Source organism: Falco rusticolus, chromosome 1 (genome assembly GCF_015220075.1).
Source record: "Falco rusticolus isolate bFalRus1 chromosome 1, bFalRus1.pri, whole genome shotgun sequence".
Taxonomy (NCBI): Eukaryota; Metazoa; Chordata; class Aves; order Falconiformes; family Falconidae; genus Falco; species Falco rusticolus.
The window spans coordinates 46180063-46203068 of NC_051187.1; the positions used below are offsets into that span (position 1 = coordinate 46180063).

A 23006-nucleotide genomic window follows, 5' to 3' on the forward strand; every position below is an offset into this window, starting at 1 on the left:
TTTTAAGGAAGCATTGGAAGAAAATGATTGCTTCCTTAGTTTTGAGGGAAAATTGCCCATTTTTCCTAATTTATTATTTTAGAGATTTGTCAGATGTATTAAATGTTCACTTTTTTCTTCAGAAATATGTAGAATTTTTTCACAGTTATGGGTCTCTTCAATTTGTAGATTTTAGTACAATTCAGTAACTGAAAGCTGCTTTGCTCTTGCTTTCTTTGTCTTGGTGTTTGCACTGAGCAGGTAGAACTACTTGGAGGAAGCACGTGGCTCCTCCATAGACCAGCTGAGCCTGTGTGGTCGGGGCTGTATAGAAGCTTCACAAAATGTATGGTGGGGTAGAGCACTTTAGTATGGTTTGAGAACAGAATAGCTTTAGAGAGGAATACCCTAGAAGGCAGCCTGTAATGTTACCCCTTCCTTGTTCAGTGTTTGTTCTTAGAGAATGGCAGCCTACTTTGAAATGACTGCTTTGGAAGGAGGGCCCCATCTCAGCCCTTCAGCTGACTCTATCCTGTCGCTCTGCTGGATTCTGAAAACTCTCAGAACTTGCTACAAGATAGTGAAGCTGTTTTGAATGAGTAAAAATCTAGATGAGATTTAAGTAGCGACTGGTGTATAGATGAGACTAGAAAGGGCAGACATGGGTGTAAATCTTCTATAAAAGGGCAAGAATTGTATCCATTTTGCAGGTTCAATATTCTGAAAAGTTACACCACCTCCCTTCATTTGCCTGTGAAAAGGAGGTGCATGGAATTAAAACCCTCTGTCAGCTTTGCCACCGGTAGTCTGTTGTGAGAGGACAGGTGGGTGCAAAACTGCTGTATGGCCCATACTAGTAAACAGGTTGAAAGTCCTTAGCTATTACTGTCCTTAGATGTTATAGTGTGTTCAGTGTCATGTTTACATAGATGAACCAAACCAGCTCTTTCAGATTTCTTATATAAATACAGTAACTGTAATATATACCTGCTTAGGAAGCAATATGTGTTAGGTATTACACAGACGAGCTTCCACAATCTCTTAGTGCTGTGCTCAGTGATCCCTAAAATGATCCCAAGAAAAGCCATTAACCAGGCAACACAAACATCAGGAAATCTTAACATTATCAAAGAAATATTTTATTTATATTGGGGGGCTAATTAAAAAAACTTTCCACTTTTTATTGACATGAAATAATACAGATCTGGAATATATTTTTAACATCTGGAAAATGTGACAAGAATTGTATGGTATTTTGACCCACAAATGGTTTTTCAAGTCAGCTTTTGTCATTTACTAAGAGTATAGCTTGAATTTTTTTTTTAAAATATCTATTTTTATCCTAAAGCTTTGGATAAGTAAAGTCAGAGACTTTTGCTGTTTAAAAACAAAACAACGACAACCAAACCAAAAAGTACTGTTGCAGAAAAGTAATATGATTGCAGAATCATTAAAACTATTCAAATTGTAATTTCATTCCATGCTTACTTTGCAAGTTAGCACTGTTTGGCGTGTACACTGACAGATGTCAGAATCCATCACCAAAATTAAGTTAATGCTGGAGTAACATATTTAAATGTGTTCTCTTTGGTTCAGATGCAAAAGATGGCCTGCATATAGTTTACTTCTGGCATCCTAATAGTAAAGATTGACATACATATTGTGCTTTTCGTCTTGGTATGTCTGATACCTGTCTTGAGTTATGGTTAGGAGACAGTCATCATTGGGGTTGGAAGGCAGCTACATTGAGTTAGCAACAAAACACTATCCAACAATCACAAAGGTTTTAATAAATTGAAATTGATTTTTTTTTAATTTGTCCAAATATTAATCTTCTTCGTTCTACTTTGATCAAGCAAAATAATGATATGAAAAGCAGAGAAGGTCTTAAAATGGTAGGTAATCTTGTTGGATTCTTGTTACCTTCAGATTGCTTTGGTTTGCATATCTGTTAAATAACAGTTTTGTTACCAATGGAGTATGCAGAATTAGTTGGGTTTTTTGGTGCTTTCTTTGGAACACATATATATTCAAGTTTGTGATGGAGGTGCTGCTTGTCAGGATCTTTATCACAGGTGTTGGCAGTGATGAATGCCCTGAGTCCAAGGTGTGTGGCTAGTGCTGCTTATAGAATTCCTGTAGCTGAAGTTGTCACAAGGTCTTTTGTTTAGGTCACAATATGAAATTTTATTGAATATAAAACCTCAGTTCTGGTATATACCTGTAATAATAATAAAAAAAGAATTAAAGTTTAGCAATATCTGAAGAGGCAGGAGATAGACTACTTGCAGAAAAGATAACGTATGTTTTTTATTACTAATTTTATTATGCTTACTTCTGTGTTTTTTAATTTGAATTAATTTAAAAGTGTTCCTCTAGTTTTTCAAAAGCTCTGAGGAAAAAACTACTTTCTGTATCTTCAAAATTTGTCTTAAAATAACGTCATGTAGAAATCGCTTCAATAAGTAAAATGAAGTGTATCAAGACCAAATTCATCCAGGTTGCCTTTTTTAATATCTTCTCTCTAAATTTCAGCTGGAACTCATCTACTGTATGAACTACTACTATGAAATAAATCATAGTTACTTTTTGTAGAGTATAGACATACCTCATTGAAAAGTATTTTTGATGGAACTTGGGTTGTTAAGTGATATTGCACACTTTGCAGGCAAAATACAATTGTGTAAAAAGTGTCTTGAGTTTTCATGAGAGTTGAGTGTGGTAGAACTTTCAGTACTCTCTACCATAGCAACTCAGCTATTCAGAGGTTAAACACAAGAGTAAATTGAAGGTGTGACAGTAGAGTCTGGAAGTTCTTAGAACAAATTGTTTCTTAGGTTAGTAAAATGAACTGGAAGTAATGTATTTCTAAACCAAATGGTGTTACCTCGGAAAGAATTATACCAAACCTAAGAAAACATGATTCTGACAAGTGAGATGAGTGGTTAAATGTGAAAATTCTGCAATTCTTGTGAAAGTTTGTATCATACAATGCCTAGCAAAAAATAAAACCACTGAGTTAGCGTTACCTGACACCAAATTTCAGAAATTTTCTGCCCTAACTTTCCAACTGTTGACTGGTTTGGGGTTTTTTGTGTGTGTAAAAATATAAAGCTTAAAAATTGAATACATATATTCAGTTGTTGCGTATTTGCATCTGGTTGGTTTTTTTATATGAATGTGTGTATACATACTTACTCTCTTGGAGTAGAAATTTTGTGCCTGTCTGTCTTTAATCTTGTTAAAAATATTTTTCCAAAAGTACATCTTAATGTAATTCTTTCTGGACTTTTGAATTGTGATGTGGATACAGTCTTAGGTTATAAAGGTTAGAAATTGAATGTGATAGAAAGCTGGTAATTTAAAGTTTGGGCTTTAGCCTTACTCTAGAGACAATGATAAAATGCTGGCATTTAAGTTAAATTTCAGCTTTACTTGCTCTGGATTTTGGTTTTTGGTGTGTTTTGTTTTTGTTGTTTGTGTTGCATTTTAGGGGGATTCTTGTTTGGGTTTGGAGGATTTTTTTGGGTTTCGTGTCTCTTTTTAAAGAACCAAACCCATTGTTTTTAAAGTGAGCCTTGTCTAATTATACCATTTCTTCTCTAAACAGTAATGGAAAACAGGGGTTTTATTTCTTGTTTAAATTTTGGCAAAGTTAATTTTGAATAAATGCTCACCACTTTGAGAGAGATGGGTGTCATAAGCTGGTGATACTTCAAGAACTGTCTGCTGGTTATGTGAGGGATTGTAACTAGAAACACAAAATATCAATATGAAACCGAATAGAAATGACTTCTTAAATATGTAAGTCTATGTGAATAAGGACATTTTCTACTGAATGTTACGTGCTGAATGAAACACTTAAACAAAAGCAAAGCTTCAGTTGTAAGAAAACACAGCTACGAATTTCACTGCAATTGGTGAAAAGCTTGAAGAGTCCAGTTTTTTTTAAATACCTTTCTGCGTCAAACCACAAATGAGGAATAATGATACAAAGCTGTACAGAGAGAGAGACAGTAGTAGCATCTTGAAATAACTAGTATGTCATCAGGCTTTCTGTAGTTGTATAGAGAAATCTCTAAAACATTTATTTCTATATAGTGAAGCTAGAATTATGTTATTGATCTACTTTCTCTAGGTAGCCTTTTCTGTGACTGAAAGAAAACAACAATCCAAATTCTGTTTAGGGATGACTGGTCAAAATACATTTGTGTGTGATCCCACAACTTTGCAAGACACTCTGCATCTCTAAAAGTAAGTGAAAGTGAGCTTACGTAGGGCTAGGTTTTCTCTTGCATCGATTTACACAACTCTGACTTCAAGGATTAGTATGAGCCAAAATTTCGATACAAGTGTGTGTGATGGGAAATTATTTTTAAAAGAACAGAGTTCTTAATACAAAACCTCCACAGTGGGTATTACTGATGTACGATTGTCACAGTACTTTACTTTCACCTCATCCATCATATAATAATACTGCAAGCCCTGTGAAGTGTCATTATAAAATGATAGCAGGCATGTTCGCAATATTTAAGCCCTTCATTCATAGCCAACAGAGTTACTAATATCAGTCTTCATAGTCCAATGCTGTCTTTTCCTACATCACCTTTCTTTCTTTCTGGAGCAATGAATTAGTTGATCATTTAGAAATTTAAGTAGATGACCTGGTAACATTAAAATAAATGGGGCTACACACAGGTCTCAGCAAGGTTTCTGATTTCACTAAAACCTTTTTGACATAATCTTCCCAACTATAACTAATCAGTTTTCAATATTTATTTAAACATCAAGATACAATTTCAAGCCTACACTAAACAGAGTATAGAAACACTTAATCTGGAAGTTGCACATGAAGTTGTGCAGGCTTATCTGCCTGATCACGTTGATGCTGGTGCCAGACCAGTATGGTTAGGTTACATTCTGGTGTGGATTCAAAGGCAAATGCACGCTCCTTTACTTGAGTTTCAAGTTACAAATCTTGTTCTCCTCCTTCTGTTGCCAAACCAGCATATTCCTTTGTGTCTCTGTGGGAAGGATGGAGAAAGCAGAGAACAAGTACAGAACTGTGATGCTCAGCCTGGGAAGCACTATTTATGTCTCTTGCTTAGGCTGGCTAAAATCAAGTTTCATCACGTATGGTTACTGACCTTGGTGTTCTGTAACTTGGATTTATCTGAATTGCTTTAGTTTATACAGTAATCATACCCCAAAGATGAATAGCCCTGTAGAACGTGATTTGTTTTTCCTTCTTTTTTTTTTTCTTTTGGTTAAAAAAGCGCAAGCAAGCACACACTCCCCCAAAAAATAAAAATAAAAAAACCCCAAAACCCCCAAACAAACAAAAAAACCCCAACAAACAAAAAAAACCACAACAAAAAAGCAACCAAAACCAAACAAGAAAAAGCCCCCCAAAAATGCTTTGTGTTGACCTGATGGTGCAGAGGGTCTTGCCTCAGCCTGAGCTGATTTTACCAGTGTCAAAAACTGCCTAGTGGCCAAATGACTGTTGCCTACCTTGTTTACCCTGAGCTCTCTCCAAACCCTTTATGGATAATTTAGTTGTAACAAATAATAGCCTTTTATTTCAGTTGGGGCGGGGGGAGGATTGGTCCTTTTGCATACTTAACCTTGTTACCAAAAAGAAGCAAGTTCTGATAACGAAACTTCCAAAACAAACCCAAGCAGATGGTGGGGCTGAGGATGAAGAACCTCTTGCCGTTCCTTCATATTCCTCCTGATGATGGACTCGGAATGCTCTTGGCTTCTCATGGCCTTTTGCCCCACACTTTTCCTGAGGAGAAGACTGAAACCTTAGTAACCAGAAAAATCCTGCAAGGCTAAGCACAAGTCAGATATTTTAAGAGGATACTAGGAAGGTTTTAAAAGTAATTAGATCTGTGGTGTTGACACTTTTTTTGAAGTAATTAAATAATTTGGGCTAATAGACTGCATAAAATATTAATTAGAATAACAGTAACATTTTGGTTCCATATAGATACACACATAAAATTAATTATTTTTCCTAGAGTAAAAGGCTGAATGTAAGAATTTCTGTAATTAACACCAAAACCAACTGTGATTTTAGCAACCAAAAGCTAAAGGTGGAACAAAGGAAGTGGTGAGAATATGCAATGGAGAGGAAGAAATGGAAATGGAGCAACAGAACTGTCCTTTTTAACTGTAGTACTTCACTCAGTCTTGAGACCCCAGCTTTACAAATTGTAAATACTCTGCATCTCTGGGAAGCTCTTGGGAAAAGGAAAATTGTAACTTAAATTAAGTCGTGTTCCACCTGTTTCAGTAACTTTTTGCGTTTGTTTTTTTTTTTTTAAATAAGAGCTCTCTGACACATGTTTCCTGAGAAGCAAAAGCAGACCTCTGCATAGATTTATGGCTAAGTTTGCATCTAATAAGTATTTCCCTGCTGCATTTGGAATATTTTTTATTTTTTTTTTTTTAATGAAAGCCTATAGCTTTTTGTAGTTTGGTAAAATCACTGTAGTAGATACTGCAAGTCAAAAATAGTTGAAGCCCTTTGGAAGGAAGGCTAACAGCAATGGTTGGGTTAACCCCGCTAGAGGGGAAAATAAAAAAAAAGACTGCATTAAACTCCTCAGTTTTAGCAGTGCCTTTGGGGCACACTGGTTCTCCCCCCCCCCAGTTTTTTTTTAATAAGACAGACAAGGAACTCCAGATAAACCTATTAATTTTGTATATGAATTTTTACATACGAAATCGGAGAAGTTTTTTTTAGTTTATAAGTCAAATAGAAAAACTGATCTAAAAGCTTGAGCTGGATACCAGAAAACAAAAAATAAGGGGATAGGTAATCTCTTTAGCATGTGTTTGGAAAAGAATAACATATATGATATGTTTGGAAAATTTGACATTTAACAAATGCCTTCATTTTAATCTCTTCTTTTTTGGAAAATTTGACATTTAACAAATGCCTTCATTTTCATCTCTTCTTTTTTCGTGGTAGAAAACCCTGAGGTAAATATTTGAGTCATCAAGAAATTTTGAGAATTTATATCACTGGTTGAAATCAGTGCGAATTTATCAGTCGTTTGAAGGCAGTTGATCATGTAGAACAGTTTTGCATTTGCCAGTTACATACTAACTCTGCTTACGGTGTTTGCGCTGTAACATGCAGTCTGTACAACCCATGCCTCCTAGAGCTTTTACATGTCATCTTGAAGGTGAAAGCTTATATGAGCTATTTTCTTCTGCCAAGCGATTGTGCTATGTCAACTGCTCTGCATTAAGAAGTCCTGCCTCCACATCACTATCCCAAATGCTGATTTTTGGTGCTTTTCTTCATTTCCCAATTACTTTTTCAATTAATCTTTTTCATTCCATATAACTTGTTATAACTAGTCCTGGAAAAAAAAAAAGAAATAGTATTACATATTTTTATATTTTCTTAATGCGTATTTGATTCAACTTCTAATGGTATTTAACCTTACTGGTATATCTTTAAGGAAAATCTGAATAATTTGTCTGAACTATTCATTATTTAAGCACTGAAAAGCTGTTTATATGTGTCTCCAGATAAGATGAGACACTAGAGTTGTGCAGGTATTTGTAATTAAGTAAAATTATTACTTTTATGATTTATAGTTTTGAAAGGTCAGAATGGATAAAAGCATTTTGACCAGTAATATTTGAGGAAAGGACAGCATTATTCCTTATTTACAAAGCAGAACTAAGACTTTGAAAATCTAGCTTAAATTCTGTTTTATGAATGACAGATACAGCTTTAAAACTTCGTATTTGTGTGTCTCTCTCTGGATGGTAGGGTATTTATGTATGTGCGAGGTATTTTCATACAAATATAGCATCTTAATAGATGTGTTGAAAGTTCTTAATTTCTTTAGTTACTTAGACTGATTTACACAGAAGAACTTAAAGAACTGAAGTCCTTATCACCCAAATATCTAACTTTGACAGCAATGCTGAATTTAGATTTAGATAATTATATATATAAGTCATTGGAAATCACAGGTGGTACAAAATAAGACTTAAAGCAGCCCATGTGCTGATTGAGTGGTGTATAATTTAGCTGAAAAAAAAGCAAAAATGAAGCCCAAAAGCCAAACCCAGAGACATTAAAAACTTTTTTTTTTGGCACTCTGAATATCTGAAGCTAAGCAGCTGCAGGGCCAAGATCTGCAGCTGTTAACTGTCATGTTTTTAAAAAATTGTAGACAATTCTCACCTTTTATTTAACCCATAGCTGCAACAGGGACAGGTTTTGAACTTAATCCCTGTTTATCCAGGATTTTTTATTGAAAAATTCTAGTTTGGAGTGTAAAGCTCTGCTCTCCATCCCCCTCAGCCTCTGGACCACAGAACAAGTCAGGTCTGCATACAAATGGGTTGCTTCTCTTCAAGTGTGGTTCGAGAGCTTCAGTGAGGAGAGCAGAGAATAAAGGTCACACTGTTGACCTCTATATTTGGAAAATAAGAGTTTGATATTGGAAAATAAGATATTGTAAAGATATTTAAACCTGAAGTTTCTTTCAGATAAACCTAAACAATGTTGGTGGCTTTAAAACATTGCTTTATCTGTTAGGGCTACAAGTAAGAATACAAATTTCATTCATCTATAGAGACTAGATCTTGTAAAACAGCTGAATGATTGAAGACCTTCAAGTCATTTCTTGTGTTATGTTTGAAATTGAGTTGATATCAGACCATATCTGTAGTGACATTTTATCTTGTGTATGAAGAGTGTGTATGTGCATATCTATTAGTTTGTGTGTATATGTATGTTATCTTGGAATTAAGTTATTCTTGCTCTGTAGATTATAATTGTAATTTTGCAGAGAATAGTTTTGGCTAATTAGATTATTCTGAACATGTTCAAAATAAATGCAGAAGATTAACAGTAGGCTTGCTGCTTATCAGGTCTATTCCATTTCCAGAAATCTGATTTATCTATATATCAATTTTGTAATGCTTAAACCTGTTCATATGTGATTCATATGGGGTTACCACTTCTGGGAGATTCAAAGTTACTTTAATTTTGAAGGAAAAATGGAAACCATTTGTACTATATGATATAACTCAAAATAATAAAATATCTTGGCATCCAATTGTATCTCAGCAGCTGATGACTTCCGTGGAGCTAGACACTCCATAAATATTAATGATTTGATAGCACTCTGACAGAAGTGTTGTTCTTGCTATGGAGGTGCTAAGGCAAGGAAAGGTTAAGATGCCTGTATTAACCATGAAAGTGGTGATAGAACTGAGAACAGAAATTAAATGGTTTGCCTTTATTGCATTTTTTAACTGATACTGATTTTCCTTCTTTCTGTATACTAGAATTTTTCTAAAAACTATGTAATACAAAAATCTGATATCTGAATTTGGATTTAAGTAGTGACTCCTAAACTATTTTCTTGGCTGATTCTTCAATATTTTTTCTACAGGTGTTAAGAATAATGTGTATATTCATTTGCCAAGCTATCATAACTAGCTAGTTTTCATGTATGTCTTTCTCTTGCAAGTTGAGTAAGACTTAAATTGTCAAACACAACTTTTTTTGTATTATGGGCAAACATCATCCAATCAGTATGGTCTAGAAGGGCAATAGCACCCAAAATCTAACTTTCAGCTGTTTCCTAGGTAACAGGAATACAGCTGCAAAACTGTTGTACTGAATGGAAGGAAACAGCTAAGCATTTCCATTTTTCTACTATTTTTAAGTTTGAATTAAGTAAATCCTAGGACTACACTACTTCAGAAATTACAAGATATAGGACTAGAGAACTGCACTTCAATTCCAGTGTGTTTTATCACTTTTAGGCTTCTTCATGCCTTTTAAGACTGCACAGGTGATGTCAGGAAAACCTGTAAAACAAATGGTAGCAGAGGTGGTTTTTTTCAGGTTTGGGTTTGTTTTTTTGGGGTTTTTTTTGTTTTCTTTGACAAAATATGGTGTGTAGTACAATTGGTCCTTTCCATGAATGAAATAAAAAAAGAGCAAGAAACCACAATATTTGCTGCTATTGCCTTTCAGTAATTTTTCAGAAATTAACTATATATATGTGTAGCAAGCCTAGGTCACAAATGGAAAAAAATAAAAGGTACTAGAAAACTGAATTATGTTGGTAAATTATGCACAATGTGTAGGTTACTCTTTCCTTTATATAGATAATGATACAGAATTTAGTAGGTCTTTTCAGAAGTAATGTAATTGTAGTATATTTTCAGTACTGTGTCCTTTCTCAGTTATGTTAAGCATAAATTACTTTTTCTCACTATAGAGGTTGTCATACTTAATCCCCATTTACAATTTGTGTGTCATTGAGACAACTATTTCACAAGTAATGCTTATTAAATTAAAACATAAATAAAGCAATTTTTAAGTTTTTCTTTGTGCTGCTACTCCAGATTAGGGGAGGTCTCTTGCAAACATAGCCTCATTCTTGTGCTTTAAACATATGCTTCAAATTTCCTTGAATATTGCACTAAAAAGCAGTCATGACAATGAGATGAGTGATTCGTTAATGAAACTGTGCATTGTGTTGACTAGCAGTGTCTTACATTTCTTTGTGATCCTCTTATCTATCAGTTGCATCCATTGATCATGTTTGTCCTTATGTTCAAGTCTGTGGAGTCTTTGGTGTAAAGACTACTTTGAATTATGTATAAACTAAAAATATTTTAATGTAGTATAGCTGTGTAAACCTGTTTTACCACAACCGTGATTATTTTGGGTCATAACTTGAAGGTTCATCTGTCACCAGCCTAAAATCTACTATGAGAATGTACAGCAAGATTTTAAACATGGTCCTAGATCAAAATATAATTTATTACAACAGATTACTTTACAGAACATAATGAAAATGAAAGTGGTAATAGGAAAAAAATGGATGTAAGCTTTGGAGTAGAATTGCTATACAGTGCTCAGGCTTTTTTTGAAGTGTATGTTACCTGCATGTGTATATAGTGGGTAACTTACCTGCTATATATAATTTCCCTGTATATGAAAACTTACATGTTCATATAGCATATCACCTAGTTTTTATCACAAACTTTGAAGTTTGAAATTCTCAATCACTATGATAAGGCGGGGAACAGGAAAGTTAACTAATGATTTGTCACTTGCAGCTTGTACCCTGTGTCTGCCCAGAGCCCTGAGTGGCTATGCTCCTCCCAGGGTTTATCAGATGGATATGTTTTACACTGTGTTAGGAGGAAAAATAGTTCAGGTTGTTTTTGCCTTACTTATTATGATCTATAATAAGAAATACCAAACACACACACACACACCCACCCACCCAACAAAAACCAACAAAACCAAAAGACAAACCAAACTCTAGGGCAACAGAAACAAAAGCATTTATTTTTAATTTTTGGGGGTTTTTTTTGTAAGGTCATTGTAAGATACTGTAGCGTACTACCAGTGCATTAAATGCCTGAGTATAATTCTCCCCACCGTTACATGCTAACCATGTGCTCCTGCACAGTGACCTTGGCATCCCTTTCAGATAAAGGAACAGGGAATACTGCTTCCGTGGTACAGAGAACTGTGGTGCAGGGAGGCTGCAGGGAGTATGAAGCTGCTCTTGATAAGGCTGTGTTGTATATGGGTCAGGCTAACCTATTTAGATAAGTGAGAAACAAAATAGCATCTGTTTTAAACCATAAATGATGCCCAACAGAGATTTTTCTGGAAGGTGTTAGCAGTATTTTCATCATGAGGACTGGCTTTCGCATGAGTTAGTGAAGCACTCTAGGCTCTACCACACATAAAACCCCCGCACTAGAAGCCAGTGGACTATCGCGGTTGGGACTGTAATTCAGTCTGGTTGATCTGTAGAGCAGGGACACACTGAGAGCGAATTACAGCTGTTATCTCAAAGGCATGGTACAAACAACCCCATAGCGAGTAGGCTTTAGCACCATCACTGAATATAAAATAATCATCTGCTGAAGATGGGTTGTGGAGACATGACATTGTTTTGTGAACTGTATTCACCTTATTTTTATTTTACATATATATATATAAAATCACGCATCTGGCTTTCAACAGACTGTCATTGAAATTAATGTTTCAGTGTCTATAAAAAAGCTACTTTTCAGATAAGGAATGATTATGTTATTTAATTATTTCTAATTTCAATAATAAACAGACATTAATATTTTCTGTTAGTAACTAATACAGTGTATTGGTAAGTTTGAGCAACTTCTCAGGTTAAAAAATACTTTCAAAGGACATTACAGGAAGAGGAAAAATATAAATTAAAATCTATCTTAGTGTAGAACACTGATAACAGATTTTAGCAACCTGTTCTTAGGAAATTATTTTGCTGATGAGGTAATATAAACCATATATTGTTGGGGCACTTGCTGTATTGAACGATTATACTGAACTCTGAAGCAAGTGGAAAAATACTGAAGAAATAAGACGAGGTCACGGTCAGAACAGTGGGATGAAGAAAAAGGAGCAAATTGCAGATGTTTGCACAAAACCAAGGCCGACAGGATGCGATAAGAAGAACTAGGAGACCGCAGAAAGGAGCCTACGTGCCAGAACAAGCAGAAACAGAAATCTTCCCAGTAAACAATTGTTAACCAATCATATTATTATACGCTTGTAAGATAGCCAATCACATTATCGCACGTTTATAGAATGCCTTATAAAAGTTTACCTGGTTTATACAATAAACGGATCAGATCTTGAACTCCGTGAGTATTCGTATCTGACTCCCGCTCGCCCGAAATGCCTGCAGCAATATATACACTAATGCAATGTAACTTAAGATATTTTGCTGACAATATTGTAGTACCTTTATTAGGTGTAGAATGTGACTAAAAGTTTTAACAGCCTTCTATTCTTAATTTATGAATGAAGTTTTTCTACGAGAAGCAGTCAAACTTGTGGGAATAGCAGTCTCTCAGATAACTTTTTCTTAGGCAGCCTTTATGTTGTATATTAAAAAGAATGGTACAAATCTTTTTACCTTCTGGAAAAATGTAAAAAATATCTTACGAACGTGTAATACATAAGTGCTTTTATATGGCTATTATGCTAGTTTCAGAAGTTTGTGCTATGCAATGGGAGGTGTAGAAAAAAATATTGTAGAAAACACATTGTCTGAATTCTTTCTTCTCTCTCTGAAGATGTATTTTGGGAGAATACAATACTGCCTCATTCCTTAGGCTTTTTTTCATAAACACTTTTGAGTTAAAAATAGGAAAAGCAACTAATTATTACAATCCTTTGCATGATCATGTGATACATATTTTTTTCTCTCTAAATTTACACTAATTTCTATAATATTTCATGTAGAAATCTGTGTAACCCATGCAGAAGCTTGTCCATATTTAATAAATAATCTTTAATATTCTATGAACATAAACATCATTATTGCCTCTGTAGAGATGAGAACCTATATTCAATTCTTGATGGATCATTAAAGTGAGAGACATTGTCCTGCACCTCAAGGGAAAAAAAAAATTGTCAGTGTGACTTTCATTCATTTTTCCATATCTTTTTCTAACTAAAACATGTAGTGACTCATCACGGATACTGTGACAAGTCCAGGATTTAATGTATATTATTAAGAAATAAACTGCTTTACTTATGATGTTGATCTCTGTTGTAGAAATGTCTCTTTGCGGTTTTGGAATGAGAACTGTTTGTTCAAAAATAATTTTCAGGGAATTAAATATGGGTGTGGTTTACTAGGTCTGAGCAGTATAGTATCTAAGTAATAGGATTTGTCTCCCCTCCCCCAGCCAGGAGTATAGGTAAATGATGTGAGATTTCAGCTGCACCAGAGTAAAACCAAACTGTCTCTATCTGAGGATGGCACAGCCAGAACAGTTATCTGGGGGAGACAAAGATGACACTTGTTTTCCTGGCCCAGCCTTCTGGAGCTCGCCCAAATGAGTGAGAGGATTCTCGGTGCTCCCTTCCCTCCCCACCGCCTGGAGCCCACAGCCAGTCAGCTGGAGAGGTTTGTGCAGCTCCGGAATGGCCAAGGAATAAACGTGTTTCCCTACCAGAGTATTTCTGCATTAGATCCCTGAAAAGCTGTCATGTAGAAATCAACCCCTATAAATTGTATGTCCTCAATCTCCATGCCTCTGCCAGATAAGGAGAAACATGCAAATTTGTTACTTCAGTTGGGATTTTTGGATAGCTACATAACAAGCCATGGCTTTTAGAAGGGAAAAAAAAATGCTAGAGTCATTTTGATTCCTAAAACTATTTTGTCTGCTTCTGTGATTTAACTTTTATCACAGGACACCTTCTCTTCTAGATCCGAGTCTCACTAGGATAGTGACAAGCATTTAGGAACTTTTTCTCTCTGCTTGAAGAAATGGTGATGAAGGTGTACATAGTGGTATGGTCACCATAATGCATATACCATTAAATACACCAAAATAATAAACTCCAGTCTCATACCTGTAAATTAGATATTTTTTTTAAATGGGACCCACTTGCAAAACAGAACGAGTACCTATAAGCAGTTTGTGTGATAGTTGTTCCTCATTATTACTTGCGTTTTCATCTTAATACCTAAAAAGGATCTAACATAGCTTTCTTTGCTAATCATTGTATTGCTCCAGCCTTGAATTCACTACTCAAAGTTAACTGTAGTAGTAGCAAACTGTAAAGATATGTTAACAACAAATACACGGTATTTTGCTGGTCCACATCTACGTATCTCATTGTACCAAAAAAACTTCTGAAATGCTAAGGTTATCTTAATAAAACCAAAAACTTCTGAACTGTTTCTCTGTTCAGTTTAAAATATACAACTGATGTAAGCGAGTACCAAACGTACACTATATTGTGCTTTGGCTTAGAATAAGTAGTGATTATAATCACTGTATGTAGGACATCTGCTGTAGCAATTTCCACTTTGTAAAAGACTGGATAATGAGAAGAATAAACTAGATCTTGTTAAAGATATCCTTTCTCTTCTTCAGGCAATCCTGCCTTCTCTTGCTCAAATAAGTTTGTTATGTCCAGTAAATTAAAAGGTTGAGATAGCTTATGAGCATTCAAGTGTTATTTCTGAAGTCAAACATGATTGTGAAATGTATTCTTTATAAAGTATCATTTTCTATCATACTTGCAGGTTTTGTTGCCAACGTTACATCGCAGTATTCATTTTATGAAAGTTTATATGAAATGCTTTACCAAAGGTAAAAGTTAAAAAAAAAAATATCTTCAGATGCACTTTTCCAGAATGATCTAAAAGTACAGGCTTGGAAACGATTAAAACTTTCCTCAGTTTCCATACACAGGAAATGTTTTATTAAGAAAGTATCTAAACGTGCAGTAATTTTTGGCCTTAATCTGAAGACTAGACAAGGGAAATGGTATGAATTGAACTACCGCAGATCAAATTCCTTACCTTGTAAAGCAACCCTGTTGGTACTGTTATAAGAAATTAATGCTCTCTGTTTTTACAATTATTATTTTTTTAAATTACTTTTAAACTTTTAATAAGAAATCAAATTCAAAATAAACTTGTCTTGTTTATTGTCTTTTCAGGGGATAAATGCAAGCCTACTGAATACACCAAAGTGAAAAATATGTTACTGGATCTACAAAATCGGAGATACATTGCACAATCAAAAGATAAAATCATTGATGAGAAAATGGCTTTAAAGAAGCTTCTTGTAGATCAGATGTTTAGATCTTTTGACTCGGACAACAATGGACTTCTGGACACTAATGAATTATCTCTGGTAAGATTTAGATGTTATTTCCATTAGCACGGTAAATATTCAATTGTCTTTGTCAGGACTTACACATGTGGAATGTTATGTTTTAGGATGCTCTCACTTCAGAAAATATATGTGAGTTTCTGAGGTAAAAAACTTCATTCAAGAATTTTGGAAAAACTGAATTATTTAGAGATTCTACAGTGATTATTTAGAACTCTGAATATTGTGCTTTGGGATATGCTGTAGGGGATTACAATGCTATACGTTGCTTTGACCATGAGTGATTTTATTATCCACAGCATGCTATCATGAAGGCCAACTGTACAGATATATTTTAGAGGTTTAAAACTATTAAAATGATATTTTAAATCACTTCTGCAACACTGAACAAGCATTATTGCTTTATGCAGTTTAGGACTAGATAAGTACAGAAGTGGTCTTGGAAAGAGAGTTCATGGTAGTCTCTAAACAACAAGATTTAATTAATTACAGGTCTAAACCAGTAATTGATTCTCTGGTAGGCATGACAGCACTAGCTTTAATCTACCTGGAAGGGTTAACTCAATTAAAGACTGTTGTTAGGGCACATGTACTTTGATTTAGTAGATAATGTCTGTGTTTGAGAAACCTAATCTCGGCTGAACTATATTAATGAGTCTAATACTAGGCAACCACTTCAAAATTCAACATGTGGCATCTAACAAATCTTACTCTTGATCATTATCCGTTGTTTTCCGTTGCATGGCAGTCTTGAGAAATATGTACAAGTGAATATATGATACTTACAGTATTAGGCTGGAGTTATCATTACCATACAGTTAACTTCTAAAATGTTAGTGGCAATTTTCAGGACCAGAGGCTACATGAAAATAAAGGTATCATTTCAAATAATAAATTACATGTTTCAAAAAAAAGTATAAAGCATAGAAAAATCATATATTTTTAAGATTGGGTTTTCCTGCTATTTTTTAAGACTCTTTCAGAACTTCAGCTATCGAGCTAATATGATGCCTGTATATATTTTACAAATAAAACTTTTTATGTGAATAAGCTATATGAATACGAAAGATACATAGGACTCGGGTATAGATGTGCAAATTTTATGTAACGCTTATAGATAAATATCACCAGCACATGAAAAAATGTGATAGTGATTAGTGTATAGGTTGGCAATCTAAGAAACTGAGTTTTAAATCTTTATTTTATCACTTTAAAATAGCTTGATTTTGTTGCCATAGCCCTCATATAACTACTGGAAAATAGCTGAACACTTTTACCACTACAAATCCATTATCTAATTATGAGTGAATCATTCTCTTTTTCATTAGAAGATCAGGACTAAAATACTAGTGCTGAACGTCACTATCAAAAATACTTTGTAGAATTTCCAGGTTTGTATGAAGAAACAATTATTCTGTATTCAGTTACTACATGTATACTTTTTTCTTTCCTTTTTTTCCTTTGTGCCAAACATAGTTTTTTTTAAAATAAAAATCTTCCATTATAGTATTTTCAAACTCTCTATACATACTTTCCCCACATAATTATTTCTATAAAAAATAATTTATAATGCCAACTTTACAGTTATGTTTTTTCAGGGGTATTGAAACAGGTCAAACAACCTTAAAACTCAAACATGGTGTTTTGCAGTTTTGCTAAAATTTGTTACAGAAACATCAAATTACTCAAACCTACAGAATAAGGTTAAATGAGTTCATTACTAGGCTGTGTAGTTTGTTATTCTGCTTTGATGAGAGCCATGATGAACTAACCTGTTGCCCTCAGAAATGTTTTCTTAGTCAGTTTGAACAGAGAAGAAAAAAACAGAAGCTATAACTGTTTCCTGTGAATCCTTCTCGATAGCAGGAACTTCAGCTAAGAACCTTTATGTCTCTTTCACATGAGAAAAGGAAACACTGAGTCATCTTTGCGCAACACAGAATATTGTGCGGCTTTGCAGTAAGAACCCAGCTCCTGTATAATCTCAGTATTTGCAAATCCTTGCCTTCATCTGATGGAGGAAGATTCTAGCTTGCACGTTTGCTGAAAACAAACCATGTGACTTGGTTCTCTCTGAAGTCTTAAAACAAGATGACGAACAAAAAGAACTTAGACCAATATCTTCAAATGAAGCACATTTTTTTCAGAGCAGTGTCCTTGATTGTTGAAAACTTGACACTTTTTATCCTCCTGTGGTTTAGCCCAGTGAAAGTTTTTTTTGTTGAGCATAAAAGCTTGATAAATCAAAATTGTTTTGAAAGGTGGGATTAGACTCGTGCTCTCTTCTGCCCTTAGTGTATATGATAGCTATCAGTATTTCTTAAAATTGGAATTCCTGTAGTAGAAGAAAAGAAACAAAAAGACCTTATCTTGAATACGCTGTCTAGAACATACTGACTCACAGTGGGAGAGGTCTGTGCCACTGGGGGAATGCTGGGCCCATGAAGGTTCCTGAGAACGTGGTTATTGAGGGGGAAAGGGTGGGGGTGGTGGAGGAACATTAGAAAGGTCTTTAAACTTCCCCAAGGCTGAATGGGAGTGTATTTGGTTTGTGTGGCAAGGGTTTGGTAGCTGTGGGGGCTACAGGGGTGGCTTCTGTGAGAAGCCCCTGTGTCCCATGGAGCCCCTGCCAGCCGGCTCCATGTCAGACCTGCCGCTGGCCAAGGCCGAGCCCATCAGTGACTCTGTTAGCACCTGTGTGACAACACATTTAAGAAGGATGAGAAGAACTGCTGCACAGCAGCAGAAGGGGGGAGGAGTGACTACATGTGAGCAGAGCAGCCCCTGCAGCCCCCCAGGCCAGCGCAGGGGGAGGGGCAGGGGGTGCTCCAGGGCCGGAGCAGAGGCTCCCCTGCAGCCCCAGGGGAAGCCCATGGGGAGGCCGGCTGTGCCCTCAGCCCGTGGGGGTTAACGCTGGAGCAGATCCCACCCGCAGCCCGTGGGGACCCCACGCTGGAGCAGGTGGATGCCCAAAGGAGGCTGTGACCCGTGGGCAGCCCACGCTGGAGCAGCCCCTGGCAGGACCTGCGGCCCCATGGAGAGAGGAGCCCGGGCTGGGGCGGGTTTGCTGGCAGGACCTGTGACCCCACGGGGGACCCACGCTGGAGCCGGCTGCTCCCGAAGGGCTGCAGCCCGTGGGGGGACCCACGTGGGTGTGGTTTGTGAAGAACAGCCCGTGGGAAGGACACGTGTTGGAGAAGTTTGTGGAGGACTCTCCCCTGTGGGAGGGACCCCATGCTGGAGCAGGGGAGGAGTGTGAGGAATTCTCCTCCTGAGGAGGAAGGAGCAGCAGAAATGACGTGTGATGAACTGACCACAGGCTCCATCCCCATCCCTCTGTGCTGCTTTGGGGGAGGTAGAGAAAACTGGGAGTGAAGTTAAACCTGGGAGGAAGGAGGAGGGGTGGGGGGAAGGTGATTTTTAAGATTTAGTTTTATTTCTTATTATCCTACTACTCTGATTTGATTGGTAATAAATTAAATTATTTTTTCCCAAATTCAAGTCTTTTTTGCTCTTGATGTGAATTGCTAAATGATCTCTCTCTGTCCTTACCTCGACCGACGAGCCTTCCCCCTTATATTTTCTCTCCCCTGCCCAGCTGAGGATAGTGATATAGCAGCTTTGGTGGGCACCTGCCATCCAGCCAGGGGAGCCCACCACAGGGAGACATTACCGTACTCTTGAAAACTTTCTCAGGATTAGAATTTTTGTCAGTTGTGCTCAGAATAAAGCCAAAATTTTGAAATCTGCTGACCTGTCATAAGTAATAGTGCCTTTCTGCATTTTAAATTTAATCATGTTAAGGGAATATGAAATATATAATGTACTTGTAGAAAGCAACAAGAGTTTCTGAAGTTAATTTATGTTCACATGAATATTGAACTGCAGGTTTTAGTGCTTCTTAAATTTTATATCTCCTCGATCTTGCTGTGCAATGAGGCTCTTGGATTGCATTGTATTATCTCATAGGTGTCCATATAGTCACCCTACCTAATGTCAAATTGAAATTAATCAGTTGGAAATTGGAAACGGTGACAGCAACACTGCAATTTCTGCGATGTATTTTGGATCAGAAATCATAAGTTTCTTCTATTTGCATCTTGATGCAAGGAAATGAATGTTTCTCTCCAGAAAAAGCAAAAATATTGATTTTTATTTTAAAAAGCTATTTCAAATAGCGAGATAATTAAAAAAAATACTTCAGGTGTTGTAACAATAAATTAAGAATTGTCAGGCATTTTTTTTTCTTTTATTTGAACAATTCTGGCAACTAGGTGTAATTTTTTTCATGGCTCTGTAGTCTAATGGAGAATAACAGTTAAAATAATTATAACTCCATTAGACAGTGTAAATGTCAGACAAGGCAGTCTGCAATGAAGACAGAAAAGCAGTGGGCTTATGTAGCTCCATGCAGGTGAAGTGAATATTTTTCTTTGACTTGACTGCTTTTGCTGCTGAGCTGAAATAATTTAATGTTCTAGTTTTCAAATCCTATATTAGCAAGTCAGATGTGGCTTGACTTGGAAGGACTTACTGATGAAGTTAACCTTTCAGACCACTCGGTTCTGAGAGGTAGGTACTTATTGGAAAGTGTAATCACCCTTCCAAAAGGGTGGGCTATGAAACAGGCAGAATTTTCATCATCTTCTTCACTGCTGACCTAACACAAATGATTTCTGGTAAAAGGGGATGGTTCCTTGAAGGATTTGGTTTGGTTTTAAAATGCTTTAAAATAATTTAAATTAATCCAAACTAAAGGTAGATAATTGATTCTCCTGGTTAGCAATGAATATTCAGTTGTTAAGATGCTCACTTGTTTATTTTCTTTTACCTTATGCAAAACCAAATTAGAATTAAATACAAAGTTATAAATGGAATGTTAGTGTTTCTATCACTGCGAACTGCTTGACTATATTGTTTTTACTGTGTCAAAGAGAAAGAACAGAAGTGATACGGGGAGACATGGGAATAAAATGTGTGTCTTCCAGGGAGGATGCAGTTATTCCTGTATGGTGGAATTGCCATTTTACAGGCAGTAAGCTTTTTCTGGTTACCATCAGTGAAGGGTACATAAGTTCTAAGAATATTTCATCTTGCTCAGCAGTGAAATTCAAGTACCTTCAGTGTGTGAAAGTGAAATAATCTATACTTGATTAGACTGAGAGCTGCTTTCCTTTATCATACTGAACTAAGAAAACAAAATTTTACAGGAAAGTGGCATAGTTTGAAAGAAAGTTGAATATATAATAATAATAATGATAAATATTCCTCTTCCTTTCCAACTTTTTAATGATCTATTTTCTGGAGTCAATGAATTTAGCATCCTTATTTATCTATAATCTCAAATACCTGGATATATTTGTTATTTGTGAGGTCAACATAGGGCAAATGAGAATACGTTACATTTTTATAAAAAGTCATCCTTACCTCTGTATTTTATTTTGACATTTTCTTGGTGTCATTTAATTCCAGTTAGCCAGACCAAACACAAATAAGAAACAGCCAAATTAACCGCTCACCCTCATGTACTAAATTCGTCATTGTTTCAAGGAATAAGAAGTGAAGTTGTGGGAAATACAGTAAGATTAAATGTCATTTTCACGTATCAGTTTAATATACTCCAATTTTAGGTGACATCATAAATACAGATTTCTCTTAAAGTGTATTGAACCTTTGAATAGTGTTACATATCCGTGTGTGTAAAGAAACGCAAGCTCGGGGTGTAGGGGTGTGTATCTAACTATATATTACCTTTATCTAAAGCATCAATTCAGAAGTTCTTCTGTAAAGTGTACTAAAACAGAAACAAACTTTAAGTAGGAAATGAAGTATGGTTGTCTGTATGGCTGTGTGTAGGGATGTGTTCTTATCGGGGCATCTAGGAATATGCCGTACCTTTAAGAGAATGCACTCTCTGTAGATGCGTAGAGATGTATCTGTGAAGGACTTGGTTACTATATATCATCTTTTTTTTAAAAAAAGTGATCTGAGGGAATTATACATTTAATTGGTTTGTTTCATACACCATTAATTGCTGCTAAATGTATAGGTAAGATAACATTTTATTTAGTTTCTTCCTGCTGTTTATTCATTAAGTTCTTTTTTCTCAGATTTGCCTCAATCACTGTCATTTATTATGTTTGCTAACAAACTGCTGCTTTTTTGTGACTTGAGAACAGTATGTGTCCTTTTTTATGCAACAACTTGGCCTGAAATATGGCTCCATTTTTCCTTCCAAGATTAAGATTCCTAAACTGTGTTGCCTATGTTGTGCCACTGAGGTCTGAAAGAAAACAATACAAACCAAACCTCTGGTTTTATTTCTGTATTAATGATAATACTTTTGCACTTCATACTAGCTGATACTTTGTGGCATGTGTTAATACAGCTACAACTAATGCAAATTGCATCTTTTCTGTCAGCATTCATTTCTGAAACTCTGATCAAAATACTTAATGGAGCCCTGGCCTTTGAATTTTTACCTTTGTGACTTTTGATTTTGCATCTTCGTGTTATTACCATGTGTTATTTGGAGGACTTGGAACTGAGAGAAGGTATAATAAGCCTAGTTCTTCTTTTGTAATTTTTAATCAGCTTTGGTTTTTCCTACATGTGGCATAGGCAGAAGCATATTTTGCATGTTAAGCTATAGTTCTATTTATTTTCTGCCTGTTAGGAATGCCTTATTTAGGTTGTATTACCCATTTTTGCTATCACTAATCTTAGAAAGACTGAACATGCACTATTCAGTTCTAGATTCAAGATAAGAATACTACATGAAATTTTAAAATCGGGGGGAAAGAACTTTTTGGGGATTAGTAGTGAGATACAGCTTACAAACTCTGTGATCGTAGTACCAAACCCTGACACCCTGATCAGTGTTTGCTGCCTTTGCTTTTATCAAGTAGAATTCTGCACTTCCCATTGTTTTCTTGTGTAATGGGTAATTCAGTTACTCTGCTGGATTATAGTTTAGTTATTTAGCTACTGCAATGACATCTAATGAAAAAAAGGGCTATGAATAACTTTTTAAATGATTTAAAAATTTAAAATACCCTGTAGCTAGGTATTAGATCAGTACCTAGCGTATCTATTTACAACACGTGAATATTTCATATACCTGGGTAGAAGACAGCTTTGAAGTATTTCTTGAGTCCAAATGGAGCATTTAGGATCCTCAGAGGTGTGAAAGCATTGCAAAATCTAACTGCTAGATGATCTTGCAGAGACTAATTTCTCAGTTTCTGGCTAGGAACAAAGCCCATGCCTGAAGTCTGAGAAAAAATATGTTTAGACAAGAGGACCTTAGACACCAGATCGTGTGG

The 23006-nt window shown here is 35.7% G+C and overlaps 1 protein-coding gene across 4 annotated transcripts in view; it reads left to right on the plus strand.

Annotated features, from left to right (window-relative positions):
- The window catches only part of FSTL5 (follistatin like 5), a 322446-nt gene that overhangs the window by 152028 nt on the left and 147412 nt on the right, over positions 1-23006 (plus strand). For all 4 annotated transcript variants that reach the window (XM_037377605.1, XM_037377621.1, XM_037377613.1 and 1 more), the window contains exon 5: positions 15506-15702. In XM_037377605.1, the coding sequence (XP_037233502.1) occupies positions 15506-15702 (197 nt within the window). The remainder of the gene's footprint in view (positions 1-15505; positions 15703-23006) is intronic.